The 17036-nt window shown below is 46.7% G+C and overlaps 1 protein-coding gene across 1 annotated transcript; it reads right to left on the bottom strand.

Annotated features, from left to right (window-relative positions):
- Positions 1-1056: 1056 nt before the first annotated feature.
- LOC141133742 (E3 ubiquitin-protein ligase TRIM11-like) lies at positions 1057-15917 on the bottom strand. Its single transcript, XM_073623275.1, has 2 exons — positions 15423-15917; positions 1057-8524 (listed from the first exon to the last, which is right to left on the bottom strand). The coding sequence occupies exon 2, from the start codon at positions 8438-8440 to the stop codon at positions 6872-6874; it is 1569 nt and encodes a 522-aa protein (XP_073479376.1). The 5' UTR covers positions 8441-8524; positions 15423-15917; the 3' UTR covers positions 1057-6871.
- Positions 15918-17036: the final 1119 nt, after the last annotated feature.

Below are 17036 nucleotides of genomic sequence, written 5' to 3' on the forward strand. Positions count from 1 at the left end.
GTAAAGTAGATGTAAATACTTACTGAATGTAGGTAGGTAACAGAATACTGTGTATCTTGGAGTTATTGTGGATGGGGGTCTTTAAAAGTACTTATTTTTAATTTTTTTGCTAGCTTAATTTTTTGCACATCATGTTCCTGAGTCCAAAATAGATTTCACTGCTAACTGGCTGCATTATATACCGCTCCCAAAATGCCCTGCCCATTGAAATGAATGGGCAGCGCTGCCGAAGCACCTGCAAAGTGCTTTGGCAGCGCCGCAACACAGGTGCTATTAACCATTTCTTCGGCCGCTAGCGGCCCAAAAGCGCCGCTAGAACGACGGTAAAGTGTCACTAAAACTAGCGGCGCTTTACCACTAATGCACCCCCGCCCAGTGTGAAAGTAGCCAAAAGCTTTGAAAATGAAAGAGAAGAACTGATTGGTTGCCAGCATTCCAACTGCTCCAGATTCTGTCTGCTCCAGTTTTAGTAAATTCCCCCCAAAGTTTTTTTTATCCAATGTTCTAGTGATAAAGGCTTGATGACAATTCTGATCACACTAAAGAGCCATTGGGCTACCTGAGGGCTTACTTCCACCACCACAAATGAACTTATGAGTGCTTACTTCCACCATCACAGATGGACTTATGAGGGCTTACTTCCACCATCACAGATGGACTTATGAGGGCTTACTTCCATCACCACAGATGGACTTATGAGGGCTTACTTCCATCACCACAGATGGACTTATGAGGGCTTACATCCATCACCACAGATGAACTTTTGAGGGCTTACTTCTACCACCACAGATGGACTTATGAAAAATCCCGAGAAGTCTATTAGATGGGAGGAAGCAGAGGGGTGAATGTCCTGGGGCAGTGCCAGGGACCTTTTCAATGTAAAGTGGTTTTAAAAGATTTTAATGTAACTTCCAAAGGTAATTTGATTGCTGTGTAGTATTCACCCCCAAAGAAGCTGCAGAAAATGTTGCTTGGCTTTAATATTGCTTGACAATTTATCGACACACCGATGGTGACAAATTGGCTTTATTAAAGAAAATAATAAGTCCTGAAGAGAGGAAGTGGCTACCGGGATTGACAATAATAAACACATACAATTCACATCATGGTAAGAGAGTTGGTACTCGTACTTTACCACCAAAGAAAGGCCTTGCCTGAAATGCACAGTGGGTGGAGAATGACATTGAAAGCAATAGAAGCAAACAATCAATGCAACCAGTGGCCTCTATTGGTGATAGAAGGGTTCCACTAACTACAGGGACCTAACTGGATGCTAAGACACTAAATAATCACTGACCAGTGGGTAAGTCTATCAACGTCTGCCAGGACTGTTTTAAACTTCACAGTGGAACACCCAACCTTCAAGAGAAGGTATTTATAACCCACAGCTAAACATATCTCAGTGTAGTGTCCTAAACAACCAACAATGAAAGGTTGCAGAGGACCCCTTTAATAAAGCTTTACAATAGATGGCGGTGTTCCCAAAAAGGGGTAAGCAAATTTTAACACAGCAAATGCTGGCCAAAGACCACTCACTAGTCCAGTGTTTGAAAGATGTCCTTCTAGAATGCAGTTTTTTCTTTGGACACTCGAAACTGGTGGATGAGAAATAGGCCACACTGTATCTTGCAGGATTATGGCAGATGAGAGGTAGGCCACTCTATCTCTGGCATATCTTTCCATGAAAATTCTACCTCTTGGTTCACATGGCTGCAGTCCTAATGCAGGAAGATGAGTGGAGTTGAGCAATTGTCCTTTTTTTTGCTTCTAAGGCCTCATTTCTAGATTGTGTAGTCTAGCTCCATGGGGCCTAGTAGGTTCCCTCATGGGTCGGGTCGCCTCTCACCAGCTGTGATACTGTCCTACTGACTAATGCCCCAGAGGGTTCTTTTTCTTCCCCTGTATAGTACCTGTAGGCTCAGGCCAGTTCACTTCCACTGGTGACATCACCCCTCTGCATCTCCTTGCCTGCCCTGCTCATTCCTGGAGTCCCTGGCAGCTCTCCCCACAGACCAAAAGACATCAAATTATTGCACAGAACAAAATCACAATCTGATAGACATCAAACATGATATTGATCTGAATCCTTAGAAAGGGTAATTTCCCCATTATTTTCTCCAGCCCTCGATAAAGTCGCAATAGTGACGCAATGCATCGGGAGGAGCCAGGTGATGTCCAAGTTTGGATTCTGTCAGCGTTCAGCCCTTCTGTGGCCCCTTTGTCTTGCTGAATGTCAGATTTTTATATGTAAGTTACTACATTGATTTTAATAAATAGTCGTTTTTACTACACCATGAGGAGTTTTATTGCTTTCCATATGTACGAGCCCATTGATTACATAGTAGGTGAGGTTGAAAAAAGACACAAGTCCATCAAGTCCAACCTATGTGTATGATTATATGTCAGTATTACATTATATATCCCTGTATTTTGCGGTCATTCAGGTGCTTATCTAATAGTTTCGTGAAGCTATCGATTCTCCCCGCTGAGACCACCGCCTGTGGAAGGGAACCCTCTACGTAATTTAAGGTTAAACCTCTTTTATTCTAATTTTAATGAGTGGCCGCGAGTCTTGTTAAACTCTCTTCTGCAAAAAAGTTTTATCCCTATTGTAGGGTCACCAGTACGGTATTTGTATATTGAAAACATATCCCCTCTCAAGCGTCTCTTCTCCAGAGAGAATAAGTTCAGTGCTCGCAACCTTTCCTCATAACTAAGATCCTCCAGACCCTTTATTAGCTTTGTTGCCCTTCTTTGTACTCGCTCCATTTCCAGTACATCTTTCCTGAGGACTGGTGCCCAGAACTGGACAGCATACTCCAGGTGCGGCCGGACCAGAGCCTTGTAGAGTGGGAGAATTATCGTTTTATCTCTGGAGTTGATCCCTTTTTAATGCCAATATTCTGTTTGCTTTGTTAGCAGCAGCTTGGCATTGCATGCCATTGCTGAGCCTATCATCTACTAGGACCCCCAGGTCCTTTTTTCATCCTAGATTCCCCCAGAGGTTCTCCCCCCAGTGTATAGATTGCATTCATATTTTTGCCACCCAAATGCATTATTTTACATTTTTCTACATTGAACCTCATTTGCCATGTAGTCGCCCACCCCATTAATTTGTTCAGGTCTTTTTGCAAGGTTTCCACATCCTGAGGAGAAGTTATTGCCCTGCTTAGCTTAGTATCGTCTGCAAATACAGAGATTGAACTGTTTATCCCATCCTCCAGGTCGTTTATGAACAAATTAAATAGGATTGGTCCCAGCACAGAACCCTGGGGAACCCCACTACCCACCCCTGACCATTCTGAGTACTCCCCATTTATCACCACCCTCTGAACTCGCCCTTGTAGCCAGTTTTCAATCCATGTACTCACTCTATGGTCCATGCCAACGGACCTTATTTTGTACAGTAAACGTTTATGGGGAACTGTGTCAAATGCTTTTGCAAAATCCAGATACACCACGTCTACGGGCCTTCCTTTATCTAGATGGCAACTCACCTCCTCATAGAAGGTTAATAGATTGGTTTGGCAAGAACGATTCTTCATGAATCCATGCTGATTACTACTAACGATACTGCTCTCATTGCTAAAATCTTGTATATAGTCCCTTATCATCCTCTCCAAGAGTTTACATACTATTGATGTTAGGCTACCTGTAAGAGTGATGGAGACTACATGTAGGCCAGTGCTTGACTTATTGCCTGATATTCTCCTGAATAAGGTGAGCAGCCATTGCACTTCCTGGTGGATTTCACTTGTTGCTCTGGATTAAGCACTGGACTACATGAACAATATTTTCGCCATTTGGATTTTAAAAATATATATAGTTATTTTAGCACTGTCACTTTAGTATTTTTTTTACACCTTTTTTGCACTTGACTATTTTTTCACCACATATTTAAGGTTACTCTTGAGTAGTATTTTGTTTTTTCTGTTGTGGATTTCCCCTCACTGGATCTTCAGGTTATGTTGATTACATATAAGTGACCTATTTTCACCTGTTTAAGTGTTTTTTCATACATTTGTTGTGTGCAAGCACTTTTTATTGTGATTATTATATTGTTATGTATAAGCACTTTATTATTATGATTTCTACAGACTTAGTGCCTTTCCATGCAGTACAATCATCACTGTTAATTTTCCCATCAGCTTTGCTGATTGTTACTTTCTTATACATTATTATAGCCAGGTGTTATGACTTCATCTACATCATAGTACCTTCTCTGACATATGAATAGAGTAGAGGGCTGGAAATGTGTGAAAAGGCAGTTTCAGGTCAAGTGGAACCAGACACAAGTGTAAAAAAATGCTCTACTAGAGTACTTAAGACATGCATTAAGAGTCTCTACTAATGGAGGTTTACTGTTTCACAATATGTCTTTATTGAAGTTTCTAGAGATTTATGACCCCCAGTAATAGTCAGGATATATCAGAGTCTGTGTATTACATATAGTTACATGGTTACATAGTAGGTGAGGTTGAAAAAAGACACAAGTCCATCAAGTCCAACCTATGTGTGTGATTATGTGTCAGTATTACATTGTATATCCCTGTATGCTGCGATCGTTCAGGTGCTTATCTATTATTTTCTAGAAAATATCGATGCCCCCCACTGAGACCACCACCTGTGGAAGGGAATTCCACATCCTTGCCGCTCTTACAGTAAAGAACCCTCTACGTAGTTTAAGGTTAAACCTCTTTTCTTCTAATTTTAATGAGTGGCCACGAGTCTTGTTAAACTCCCTTCTGCAAAAAAGTTTTATCCCTATTGTGGGGTCACCAGTACAGTATTTGTATATTGAAATCATATCCCCTCTCAAGCGTCTCTTCTCCAGAGAGAATAAGTTCAGTGCTCGCAACCTTTCCTCATAACTAATATCCTCCAGACCCTTTATTAGCTTTGTTGCCCTTCTTTGTACTCGCTCCATTTCCAGTACATCCTTCCTGAGGACTGGTGCCCAGAACTGGACAGCCTACTCTTGGTGCGGCCGGACCAGAGTCTTGTAGAGCGGGAGAATTATCGTTTTATCTCTGGAGTTGATCCCCTTTTTAATGCCAATATTCTGTTTGCTTTGTTAGCAGCAGCTTGACATTGCATGCCATTGCTGAGCCTATCATCTACTAGGACCCCCTAGGTCCTTTTGCATCCTAGATTCCCCCAGAGGTTCTCCCCCCAGTGTATAGATTGCATTCATATTTTTGCCACCCAAATGCATTATTTAACATTTTTCTACATTGAACCTCATTTGCCATGTAGTTGCTCATCCCATTAATTTGTTCAGATCTTTTTGCAACGTTTCCACATCCTGCGGAGAAGTTATTGCCCTGCTTAGCTTAGTATTGTCCACAAATACAGAGATTGAACTGTTTATCCCATCCTCCAGGTTATTTATGTACAAAATAAGTAGGATTTGTCCCAGCACAGAACCCTGGGGAACCCCACTACCCACCCCTAACCATTCTGAGTACTCCCCATTTATCACCACCCTCTGAACTCGCCCTTGTAGCCAGTTTTCAATCCATGTACTCACCCTATGGTCCATACCAACAGACCTTATTTTGTACAGTAAACGTTTATGGGGAACTGTGACTGGGAACTTTTGCAATATCCAGATACACCACGTCTACGGGCCTTCCTTTATCTAGATGGCAACTCACCTCCTCATAAAAGGTTAATAGATTGGTTTGGCAAGAACGATTCTTCATGAATCCATGTTGATTACTGCTAATGATGCCGTTCTCATTACTAAAATCTTGTATATAGTTCCTTATCATACCCTCCAAGAGTTTACATACTATTGATGTTAGGCTAACTGGTCTGTAATTCCCAGGGATGTATTTTGGGCCTTTTTTAAATATTGGTGCTACATTGGCTTTTCTCCAATCAGCTGGTACCATTCCAGTCAGTAGACTGTCAGTAAAAATTAGGTTTATTATACAATGGTCTGGCAATTACTTGACTGAGTTCCCTAAGTACCCTCGGGTGCAAGCCATCTGGTCCCGGTGATTTATTAATGAGAGGTGTAATGCTCTGCTAGAAGTATTATGAGATGGAAATTTTATGACAGTGCCCAATTAGATGTTTGAAGCTTACATACCCCTAAGCACTGTTTATTCAACTTTGATCTGCTGGAGATGGCTGTTTTAGTGAGGCAATATTACATGGGACATGTCAGACCTCTGTCTGGACCTTGGATACAAGATTTGAATCTGATGGTTTGTCGCAGACTTGTGAATGTTGGAGAAATGGGGTTGACAATGAGTGCAACATGACTCCCTCCTTCTCCTTACTCAGTCTGGGATTTATCAGACTCAAAATCATAACGCAGGCACTCACAGATTCTTGGTCTCTCTCCTGTCAATCAAAAGGAAAGAGATCCCACGGTGTGGTGGTGATGATGCCCTGAGCAGTGGAGCTCTGCTTTAAAAGGGACTGCCAGCCAGGGCTACAGCTATATGTAGACAAGGAAGCATGCTATAATCATATGTTTGCTATATCTCATTAATACAGTAAAACGCTTTGCTTGAATTAAATGTCTATAAAGATAACTATTATAAAGCGCTCCGTAAACTGTTGGCACTATAAAAAGTCCTGTATAATAATAATAACAACTCTCTGATAAACCTGCAGCATTAAAGTGTATGTATTGACTTTTTTTTCATCACCAGCAACATTTCCAGGGACACATCTCTAAAGCCAGGAGGTGTTCCCGGAAATCAGAGAAGCTCTGCAGTTATGATTGTGCTCCGATAATAAACTACATTTATGATATTTCAAGTAACCACTAGTTCCAAGCATTGGCTCTACAATGAACCAATCCCACGCTCCCTCCCTGTGATGTCACCAGTTTTCTGGGTGGAGTTCTCATATCTCAGGATTTTCCTTCACATATCTTTATACAACCTCTCACTACACATAACACAGCATGGAGGGGCTCAGTCAAGGTGGCAGTGGCAGTGAAGGTGTGAAGGTGTCGGATCGGGTCACACAGATCATAAAAGGAGATCCGCCCGGCCTCATAATCCAGATATATCCTGACTCTGTTGCTGGAGAGATTGGTGGGTAAGAGGACCTCTTTATTATCATATCTCACAAAATACTGATTGCCAGACCTGATCAAACCCAAGGACTTGTTATTCCTTCCTACTCCTGCCTGTAAATCTTTTCTGTCTATACGGGCGAAACACATCCCGACTCTCCAGAAATCTGATCCCCCGACATCCACATCCCAGTAATGTCTCCCTGATGAGAAACTTTGGCTGCTTATCACCTGAGGATAATTTACAAATCTCTCTGGTGTTTCTGGTCGATGATGTGTTATATCTGACCTGGATGCAGCTTTCCTGTCATCTGATATCTGTAGATCATTACTAGCTGTGTTTACATCCAGTAATATGTCTTCAGCTCCCTGTATATAGAAGTATACATTTACCTCTGTTATAATATCAGATAAACCTGTGTGTAAGACCCCCGCCACGTCCAGACCCCCTCCATCATGGAGGAGTTCCTCATGTCTCTCTCTGTCCTCATTATCTCCATCCTCAGTATCACACAAGTCACCTGTGTCTGATTCCTGTAAGACAGTCAGTGGATCCGTCATGTTACACAGCTCCTCAATGTGACGCATCTTCCTGGACAGCTCCTCCTTCTTTATTTCCAGATCCCGGATGGAGATGGAGAACCGCTCTGCCCTCCCGGAGATCTCCCTCAGGATTCTTCTCTCCAGATCTTCCAGACGTCTCCTGAGATCTCCAAACAGGACAGTGACTCTCTCGGTGTCACCAGCTGCTTCTTCTTCTACTTTCCTCCTGTGTTCCTGCAGATTCTGGACTCTTTCCTCCGTCTCCTCTCTCTTTGTCAGCAGTTTCTGCAGAACATTCCTCAGTGACTCCTTCTTCTTCTCAGCAGCCTCATCCAGTATTTCCACCTGGTGTCCCCGATGTTCTCCAGCCAAACTGCAGGTCACACAGATACAGCTGCCATCCTTAGTGCAGTACAATTTAATAAGTTCGTTATGAGTGGGGCATTTCCTGATCTTTAGAGAAGTGGCGAGGTTAGATATGACATGATCTGGTGCCTTGTTGTGGACTCTCAGGTGTTTATCACATAAATAAGCCTCACAGTGCAGACAGGACCGAACAGCAGGTACAGGAGAGTCCACACAGTAAGTACAGATGACTCTGGACTTCTTCTGATCTGACAGAGTAGACAGGAAAGTCTCCACTATGTTACGTAGTTTCATATTCCTGTGCAGTGCAGAACGATCCTGAAACTTCTCTCTGCATTCAGGACAAGAATATCCTCCAGACCCCTCCTGTGTATCCAGCACACGATCAATACAATCCCGGCAGAAGTTGTGTCCACATTTCAGGGTTACAGGATCTGTATAAATGTTCAGACAGACAGAACATTCCAGCTCAGCTCTCAGAGCAGACGCCATCGCTGACAGCAGACGAGGGAAGTGAAAGTCTCTGATAATTCTCTGAGATTATCTCTAAGTGGTTTCATGGACCTTTTTACATTGCTGGAATTACAAAAAGATGAATTCATTGTTGGCTGTTTTTACAGGACATAAGTAACATAAACATGATGATGTTCTACTATGAACTGATCACATTTTTGTGCCCCATGTTGTACTGACTCGCTGTACTATGCAGCTAATTGATCAGTTTAAAGTGAACCTGTCCTGGGTCATTTAGGTCAAATCAACAGGTAAACCTAACTTCCACCCTCCCCAGTATCACATGTGTACCTTACCTTTTACTCCCCTATCATTCTGTATAGTTGCTGGAAACTAAGAAGGTAAACATTGTGTAAGCTTCAAATAAATCCAGTCAGAGCTTATATAGGACCAAGGGCTCTCCCCACTCCCATACGACAGCGAAAGGCCAGTCACCAAAACTGCTGTCATATGGGAGGAAGGGAAGTGAGTGACTCCCAGTTAAGTTCGCCATCAAATCAATTTATGCTTATACAGTGTATGTCCCACTCAGACCTGGACTGAGACAAAAAATAGGCCCCGGGCATTTTAGACTGAGCAGCCCATGACTTACCGGCCCCTTCCCCACTCTCCAACCTAATGAAGGTGAGGGGAGCCGGGAAAGAGCACGGGGGGGCCCAGAGAGCATGCGGGAGCCAGAGAGCAGGGGGGGCAAAGAGAATGTGGGGCCAGAGAGGGGCGGAGAACATGGGGGGTGCTGGAGAACACGGGGAGGCAGAGAGCATGGGGGGGGGAGCACAGAGGGGGCTGGAGAGCACTGGGGGGGGCTGGAGAGCACAGGGGGAACTGGAGAGAATTGGGGGGGGGGGCGGAGAGCACTAGAGGAGTCCGGAGAGCACTGGGGGGAACAACATATATACAATTGGATAATACGGTGCACTCTGGATATAACAGTATCATGAAAACAGGTATGGGTAGGAGAATAAGGGAATAAATCAGTTCTTTTTAGGAGATAAGTCCATGTAAGGATAAAAGATAAACAGGTAACTGCCCATAGAGGGCTGCCAGTTCAGAAGTTTAGAACGCAAAAAAACTCTGGCATGCAGAAAGGACAAAAGAACAGTGCCCTCTAAGTGCAGCATGCAAATATTTTGAATGAAAATAAAGGAATCTTAAAATGCACTCACAAAGGTGTAGTAGGAACAGGCATGCGATCCGACTCCCTGGTGAAGGGAAGAGTCCAAAGCTGTTGTAGACGTGTGTCCGCGATCCGGTCGTTCCTAAGGCCACACATTTGGTGCACAGTGCTTCCTGATCGCAGTCCCCACCATCCGGAAGCACTGTGCACCAACTGTGTGGCCAGAGGAACGACCGGATCACAGACACGTTTACAACAGCTTTGGACTCTTCCCTTCACCCGGGAGTCAGAGCGGATGATGCCATGTTACATGCCTGTTCCTACTAAACCTTTGTGAGTGTATTTTAAGATTCCTTTATTTTCATTAAAAATATTTGCAAGCTGCACTTAGAGGGTGCTGTTCTCTTGTCCTTAGAGCACTGGGGGGAGCCTAAGAGCACTGGGGTGGTGGTTGGAGAGCACTGGGGGTAGCCTAAGAGCAAGGGGGGGCCTGAGAGCACTGGGGGGCTGGAGACCATGGGGGGGTGTAGAGCACTGGAAGGAGCTTGAGAGCACTGGGGGGGCTGGAGAGTGCAGGGGGAAGCGGAAGCCTAGAGGGGGCCTAAGAGCACTGGGTGGCTGGAGAGCATGGGGGAGCGGAGAGCACAACGAGGGATGGAGAGTATGGGGGGCAGAGAGCACTGGAGGAAGCCTAAGAGCACTGGGAGGCTGGAGAGCACTGGAGGGAGCCTGAGAGCACTAGGAGGCTGGAGAGCTCGGGGGGGTGGAAAGCACAGCGGGGAGCTGCGAGCACTGGAGGGAGCATGAGAGAACTGGGGGGCTGGAGAGCACTGGGAAGTTGGAGAGCACTGGGAAGCTGGGGAGCACTGGGGCGCTGGAGAGCACTGGGGTGCTGGAGAGCACTGGGGCACTGGAGAGCACTGGGGGGGGGTTTAGAGCACTGGGGCGGAGAGCACTGGGGGGGCTGGTAAGCCCTGGGGGGTGCCTGAGAGCATGGGGGGACAGAGATCACTGGGGGGGCTGGAGAGCACTGGGGGGCTGGAGAGCACGGGGGACAGAGAGCACTGGGGGAGGAGCCAGAGAGCACTGGGGAGCTGGAGAGTACAGTGGGAGCTGAGAGCACTTGGGGGAGCCTGAAAGCACTGTGGGGGAGTGGAAAGCACTGTGGGGGAGCCTGAGAGCACGAGTGAGTGGAGAGCACTGGGGGGCTGAAGAGCACTGGGTGGGCCAGGAGAGAGCAGTGGGAAGCGAAGAGCACAGGGGGAGCGGAGAGCACTGGGGGAGCTCGAGAGTGTGGGGGGGGCAGAAAGCACTGGGGGGGCCCATAAAATGCAGCCACTTGTGCCCATAAAATGCTGCCACTTGTGCCCATCATATGCCGCCACTTGTGCCCATCATATGCAGCTACTGTACCCATAAAATGCAGCCGCTTGTGCCCATCATATGCAGCCACTTGTGACAATCATATGAAGCCACTTGTGCCCCATCAAATACAGCCACTTGTGCCCCATCAAATGCAGCTACTTGTGCCCATCATATTCAGCCACTTGGCCCCCATCAAATGCAGCCACTGTGACCCCCGCCCGCCCGCTGTCTGCCCAGCACTTACCCCATCTTGGTGGCGGGTCAGGCAGCGGTTATTGGCAGCGAGATGTGTGGGACAAGTAGCGGGTCCTCCATGCTGTCCTCCATGCTTCCCTGCATCTCTTCTTCCGGTCCGCTAGATGTCCAATAGGATCACCTCTGCCTTCAGTCAATCAGGTGACGGGTATTAGACCTGCACTTCCTGATTGACGGAGAGGTAGTTCAGTGTTAAAAAAGAAAATATTCAATTGCTTTCCTAACACACCTGGGTGGGCTCCGAGCACAATGCTCTGCACTCCGAGTCCACCTATTTTGAAGCATATTAGAGCCTATGCTTCAAAAAAACACCCCCTCCACTGTATATCAGGGACTCGGCATCTGAAAAGGGGCAGGACGCCTGAACAGGAGGTGGCAGCGGCGGCCATGGATGGATTCATGCTAGTCATATAGGGGGGTGGGGTGACAGAAGGGGTGATGCCCATACACCCTTAATGGATGCACAGCCACTGATTTTTACCTATAGGTAAGCTTATAGTAAGGCTTACCTATAGGTACAGTAAATATCTCCTAAACATGCACCATTTAGGAGATATTTACTTGTGAAGCTGCCTGTGATGTCACCCGCGCATGCGCTCTGAAGGAGCGGCATACCTGTGCTGTAACTTCAGAGCCCTGTGCCATGAACAGCGGCTCCTGCACACACACCCAGGAGTGATGTCACTGTGGCTCGTCCAATCAAAGGACCAGAGCCCGACAACCCGGAAGGAAGACCAGGTGAAGTTGGAAACCCTGTCAGTGGTGACAGTGCACCGCTGGAGGGATTCGTTTTAAGGTTTTACATAATGTGCTAGTATGTGATGCATACTACACATTATAACTTTGCCTTGCAAGTTTACAACCGCTTTAAGAACTCTCAAGAGCCAGAAGATTTGCCTCCCTTTCATTGCCTGGAAATATCTCAAATCACGTCTACTTCCTACTAAAGGTATTACCATTTTTTACAGCCTGGTCCAAGATAAGCTCACCTTCTCTAAAACCTCCCCTTATTTAAAATGGGAGACAGATCTTGGAAAATCCTATACAGCTGAACAATGGCAATCCACATTTAAAACAATCTATAAAGCTTGCTGTTGGAAGGCACTATGGTTAAATATCATATATTCCAGGAGTTTTACTGCAAGGTTGATACAGCCATTTGGCCTAAGTTGGGAATTGCCATCTTGGAATGCCAGTACAGGAAGTTTACCCAGCAGGGTGTTCGTAACAAGAAGTCGTAAATGGGAATTAGTTTCCTAACAGGATGTTCTCGCATAGGCCTCCTGATGTGATGTATGGGGGTAGAGGAGCGCCAGATAAGACCTCCTGGGGAGGTTACACCAATATCAAAGGCCAGCTGTTACTGAAAGATGACCCGGGTCAAAAGCAGTGATTCATGAACTAATGGTGCCCCTAGTGGAGAATACAGCATACTTTCTGAAAGACGGACAAGGAAAGAGTATACTTCCTAATCAGATGACCCGGGTCATCTTTCAGTACAAGCTGGCCTTTGAAGTTGCTGTAACCTCCCCAGGAGGTCTTATCTGGTGCTCCTCTACCCCCATACATCACATCAGGAGGCCTATGTGAGAACATCCTGTTAGGAAATGAATTCCCATTTCTGACTCACTGTCACAAACACCCTGCTGGGTAAACTTCCTGTACTGGCATTCCAAAACAGCAATTCCTTTTCATCGGGTGCCCCCCACACATTCCCCTGGGGGCACCCATGTGGGCTCACTCCCGCCCCCCGCTTCCATGTCACAGGATTTGATTGACAGCAGCCAATGGCTCCTGCTGCTATCAGTCCGTCCAATGAGGAGAGAGACAGCGGCTGGTGCACATTGGATCGGATGGGCTCAGGTAAGAAAAAGGGTGGTCTGGGTGGAGCTACAGCACAAAGCATGCATTAAGGTGAAAAAACTTACGTTTTTACAACCATTTTAAGCCTTTTTCGCTTTTCTTTTGTTTTACCTTGTACTATTTTGTACTATGTTATTCAGAAACTAATAAAAAGTAATAATCATAAAAAAAATATTCATACCAGATCCTTTGAAACCTCACGTAAAAAACAAAAACAAAAAGTGTGGTTCTCCCAAAGTCTACACCAGACCCTTTTCTGATCATGCAGCCTTTCTGACCAGGAGAGGCAGGGAACAGGGGTTCTCCTCCTGCTCCTGAACCATACAAGGCCAAATGCCCTCAACATGGGGCTAGTATGAATTTTGAGGGGACCTCATACAATTCTAAATACATCACTTATCACTGAAGATGGAGGTTCAGCCCAGCCGAACACCCAATTAGCTTGGCTGTTCACAAAACCTCTGAACAAGCAATATTCATCTGAACATGGTTTTGGAATGGACCAGAAGCTCATCTTTAATGGATATCCCTATAGAGTAGGGAATGGGCACCAGGACAAATAGAGAGAGTGAATTACAGACAGGAATAAAATCCTAATCCTACTGTACTCCATCAAAAATTAAAACGATTGATATTTACACTATTTACCAGTGGCAGCCCGTAATGCAGGGCGCACAGGCGCCGCCCCCCCCCCACTCCCCAATCCATGCATCTGGCCCCCTAATTTACATGCAGGGAGCCAGACGCATGGATTCAAATGTTTTTTTTTCTTTTTTAGAAGCACGTGATTAGAGCAAGAGATTGGATTGTTTGATTGGAACCCCTGCTTCTGAGGATCTGGCCTAGAGGCTCAAGGTACAGGGTCTGGCTGGTACTGGAAGGAGGCATCCATGTACACAGGGAAACCATGAGTGGAGGCCTGAGAGAGAGAAAGAGATCCTAGTGACTATTGCTGGCTTAAAACTGCTTCTATAATTGGAGCTCTCTGAGCTGTATGCCCATTTTACTGCTAGTCACAGGGAAGCCACCCTGAAGAATCTAGTTGTTACCATAGAGAATCCTCTCTTGCACTTTGCACTAAATTTGGACAATCCCAGGGATCACCATACACCCCAACCAAGTTCAACCAACATTGAACTTCAAAAAGACACCCACTGCCTGGTTACTGAATAGCAAGATTGTAGAATTGCTGTGTGCCTGGCTGCCATGCACCCAATAGTGAATAGAACCTGGGACAAAACTTCAAGGCCGGTCTGGGGACTGTGCTACATGTAGGGGCTCAGTCCTGGATTCCCTTTGGGTGCAGGCAGCCTTTGCTACAAGTAACTGTTTGAGAAACCGGAGTGGGTAAAGTCGCAGCCGGTGACATGTGTATGTCCATGTGGTGAGAAGGGATTGCCGGCAACTATGTTAGTACAAATTGCACCTATTACAGTAAATACTATGGCCAGTCACATAAGCATTTCTGTATGAAAAGAAAAGAGTTAGGCTCTTGCGTGGGAGAAGTGGTGACAGTGAGCCCCAGGGAGAGGGGAAGAGTTGTAGACTAGGTCCCAGAAAAGAAGTACACCCTGCACATGGTAAGGAGCACCAAGTTGGCAGGCCACATGCCATTCTTTAATCTAGGCTGGTCACTTCAAAGTACAAGTATGGCTGCGGAGGGACCGAGCCAAGTGTTGAGAAACGCAGAGTGCCTTACTGACACAGGTGTGATGCTGGTGCATGAAGGCAGCACCATTTTGGTCACCATCCAGGGGGACGAGCATCTGTGTGCTATGCGGGACATGCCGGAAGCCAGGGTTGAGAGTGTGGAGCAGATGCAAGCACTGCAAGGATCCACTGTTGGAGCTAGTGGCCAGCAGTTTGCCTCCTGTTGTTTATAACGCAGAGTGATATACAGGCTTTTGCATGGAGGCCGCTGGACCAGAGTGGCCAGAGGAACATCCGAGTGCGGTTGCAGGCTCACTTTCTACAGTTGAGCAAAGCAGAGGAAAGTTACTATCCAGGCTGGGGAGGAGGACCAGGAGATATGTGTACAGCTGCTGGTGGCATCCTTTTCTAGTGAGTGCAGGAGAGACATCCTCAGTGGTAGGGAGTATGGCCACTGGAGAGGAAACTATAGAGCATTAGTGGTGGTTAGTGTCCAGCACCATGGAAGAGCCTCTGAGGCTGACTGGGTCAGAGGAGTCAAGAGATCAAGGAAGTGATCCAGAGACTGACCTGGGATCCCCCAAGTTTCTTCATTTGACTTGTATTTGCATGAATACCTTAATAAAGCTTTGTGAAAAAAAAAAAAAGAAATAATCACCCTCTTAAAGATAGATAAAGATTGGGTACACAGTATATTATCATCCTTCATACCTGATGCTGCGATCTCTGTGCTCGGTGATATATCGCTGTTTGATACGGAAGTTGTCTATAAAATGTCTTCATTTGTTTTCGTTTTATTTCCCATCTCTGCCCTGATTTCCCCTCCCCTTCTGTTTCCTCCATTGTGTACTTTGCTCTGACTTGGCTCTGTGTTCTGTGACGCTGGTCAGTGATTCTTCATAACGTCTCCACAATAATCACACAGACACACCGACACCCACACACCATTCACTAAAGCAGGAGAGACTCTATAATGCTAGTAAATAAGGTGAAGATGTATTCAGTTTGAATATCCAATCATGTGCTAGGAAATTACACCAACGGGACACACAATGTGAAATGATCTGTCACTTCTCTAACTCTAATTTTCCAAACATCTTATTTACTGGGCAATTTCCCACATCCCTCTACGCCCCCTCCACCCAGATCCCTCTCTACCTCATCACCACCCAGATACCCCATCTACCCCCTCCACCTATATCCACCTCCACCTCGTCTTCAGCTAAATCCCCCTCTACCCCCTCAACTCAGATCCCCCTCCACCTCGCCTTCACCCACATCCCTCTCCACCCCCTCCACCCAGATCCTCCTCCATCCATATCCCCGTCCTCCCCATCATCACTCAGACCCCCCTCCACCCCCTCAACCCAGATCCCCCTCCATCCATATCCCCGTCCTCCTCATCATCACTCAGACCCCTCTCCACCCCCTCCATCCAGATCCCCGTCCTCCCCATCATCACTCAGACCCCCCTCTACCCCCTCCACTCAGATCCCTCTCCACCCCGCCTTCAACCACATCCCTCTCCACCCCCTCCACCCAGATCCCCCTCCATCCATATCCCTAACCTCCTCATCATCACTCAGACCCCCCCTCTACCCCCTCCACTCAGATCCCTCTCTACCTCATTATCACCCAGATCCCCCATCTACCCCCTCCACCCATATCCACCTCCACCCTGTCTTCGCCCAGATCCCCCTTTGCCCTCTCCACTCAGATCCCCCTCCACCCCACCTTCACTCAGATCCCTCTCTACCCCCTCCACCCAGATCCCCCTCCATCCAGATCCCGGTCCTCCCCATCATCATTCAGACCCCTCTCTACCCCCTCCACTCAGATCCCCCTCCACCTTCACTTCATCCACATCCCTCTCTACCCCCTCCACCCAGATCCTCCTCCACCCAGATCCCTCTCTATCTCATTATCACCCAGATCCCCCATCTACCCCCTTCACCTATATCCACCTCTACTCTGTCTTCACCCAGATCCCCCTTTGCTCTTTCCAGTCAGACCCCCTCCACCCCGCCTTCACCCAGATCCCTCTTCAGCCCCTCTACCTAGATCCCCCTCCATCCATATCCCCATCCTACCCATCATCACCCAGATCCCCCTCTAGCCTCTCAACCCAGATCCCCATCCACGCTGCCTTCACCCACATTCCTCTCCACCCCCCTTCGACCAGATCCCCCTCCATCTAGATCCCCGTTCTCCCCATCATCACTCAGACCCCCCCTCTACTTCCTCCACTCAGATCCCCTCCACCCCGCCTTCACCCAGATCCCTCATCAGCCCCTCTACCCAGATCCCCCTCCATCCATATCCCCG

This window comes from Aquarana catesbeiana, linkage group LG03 (assembly GCF_042186555.1).
Source record: "Aquarana catesbeiana isolate 2022-GZ linkage group LG03, ASM4218655v1, whole genome shotgun sequence".
NCBI classification, from domain to species: domain Eukaryota; kingdom Metazoa; phylum Chordata; class Amphibia; order Anura; family Ranidae; genus Aquarana; species Aquarana catesbeiana.

Excerpts from the sequence above, each read along its gene's own strand:
- LOC141133742 (XM_073623275.1), bottom strand. The coding sequence starts at position 8,440 with ATGGCGTCTGCTCTGAGAGCTGAGCTGGAATGTTCTGTCTGTCTGAAC.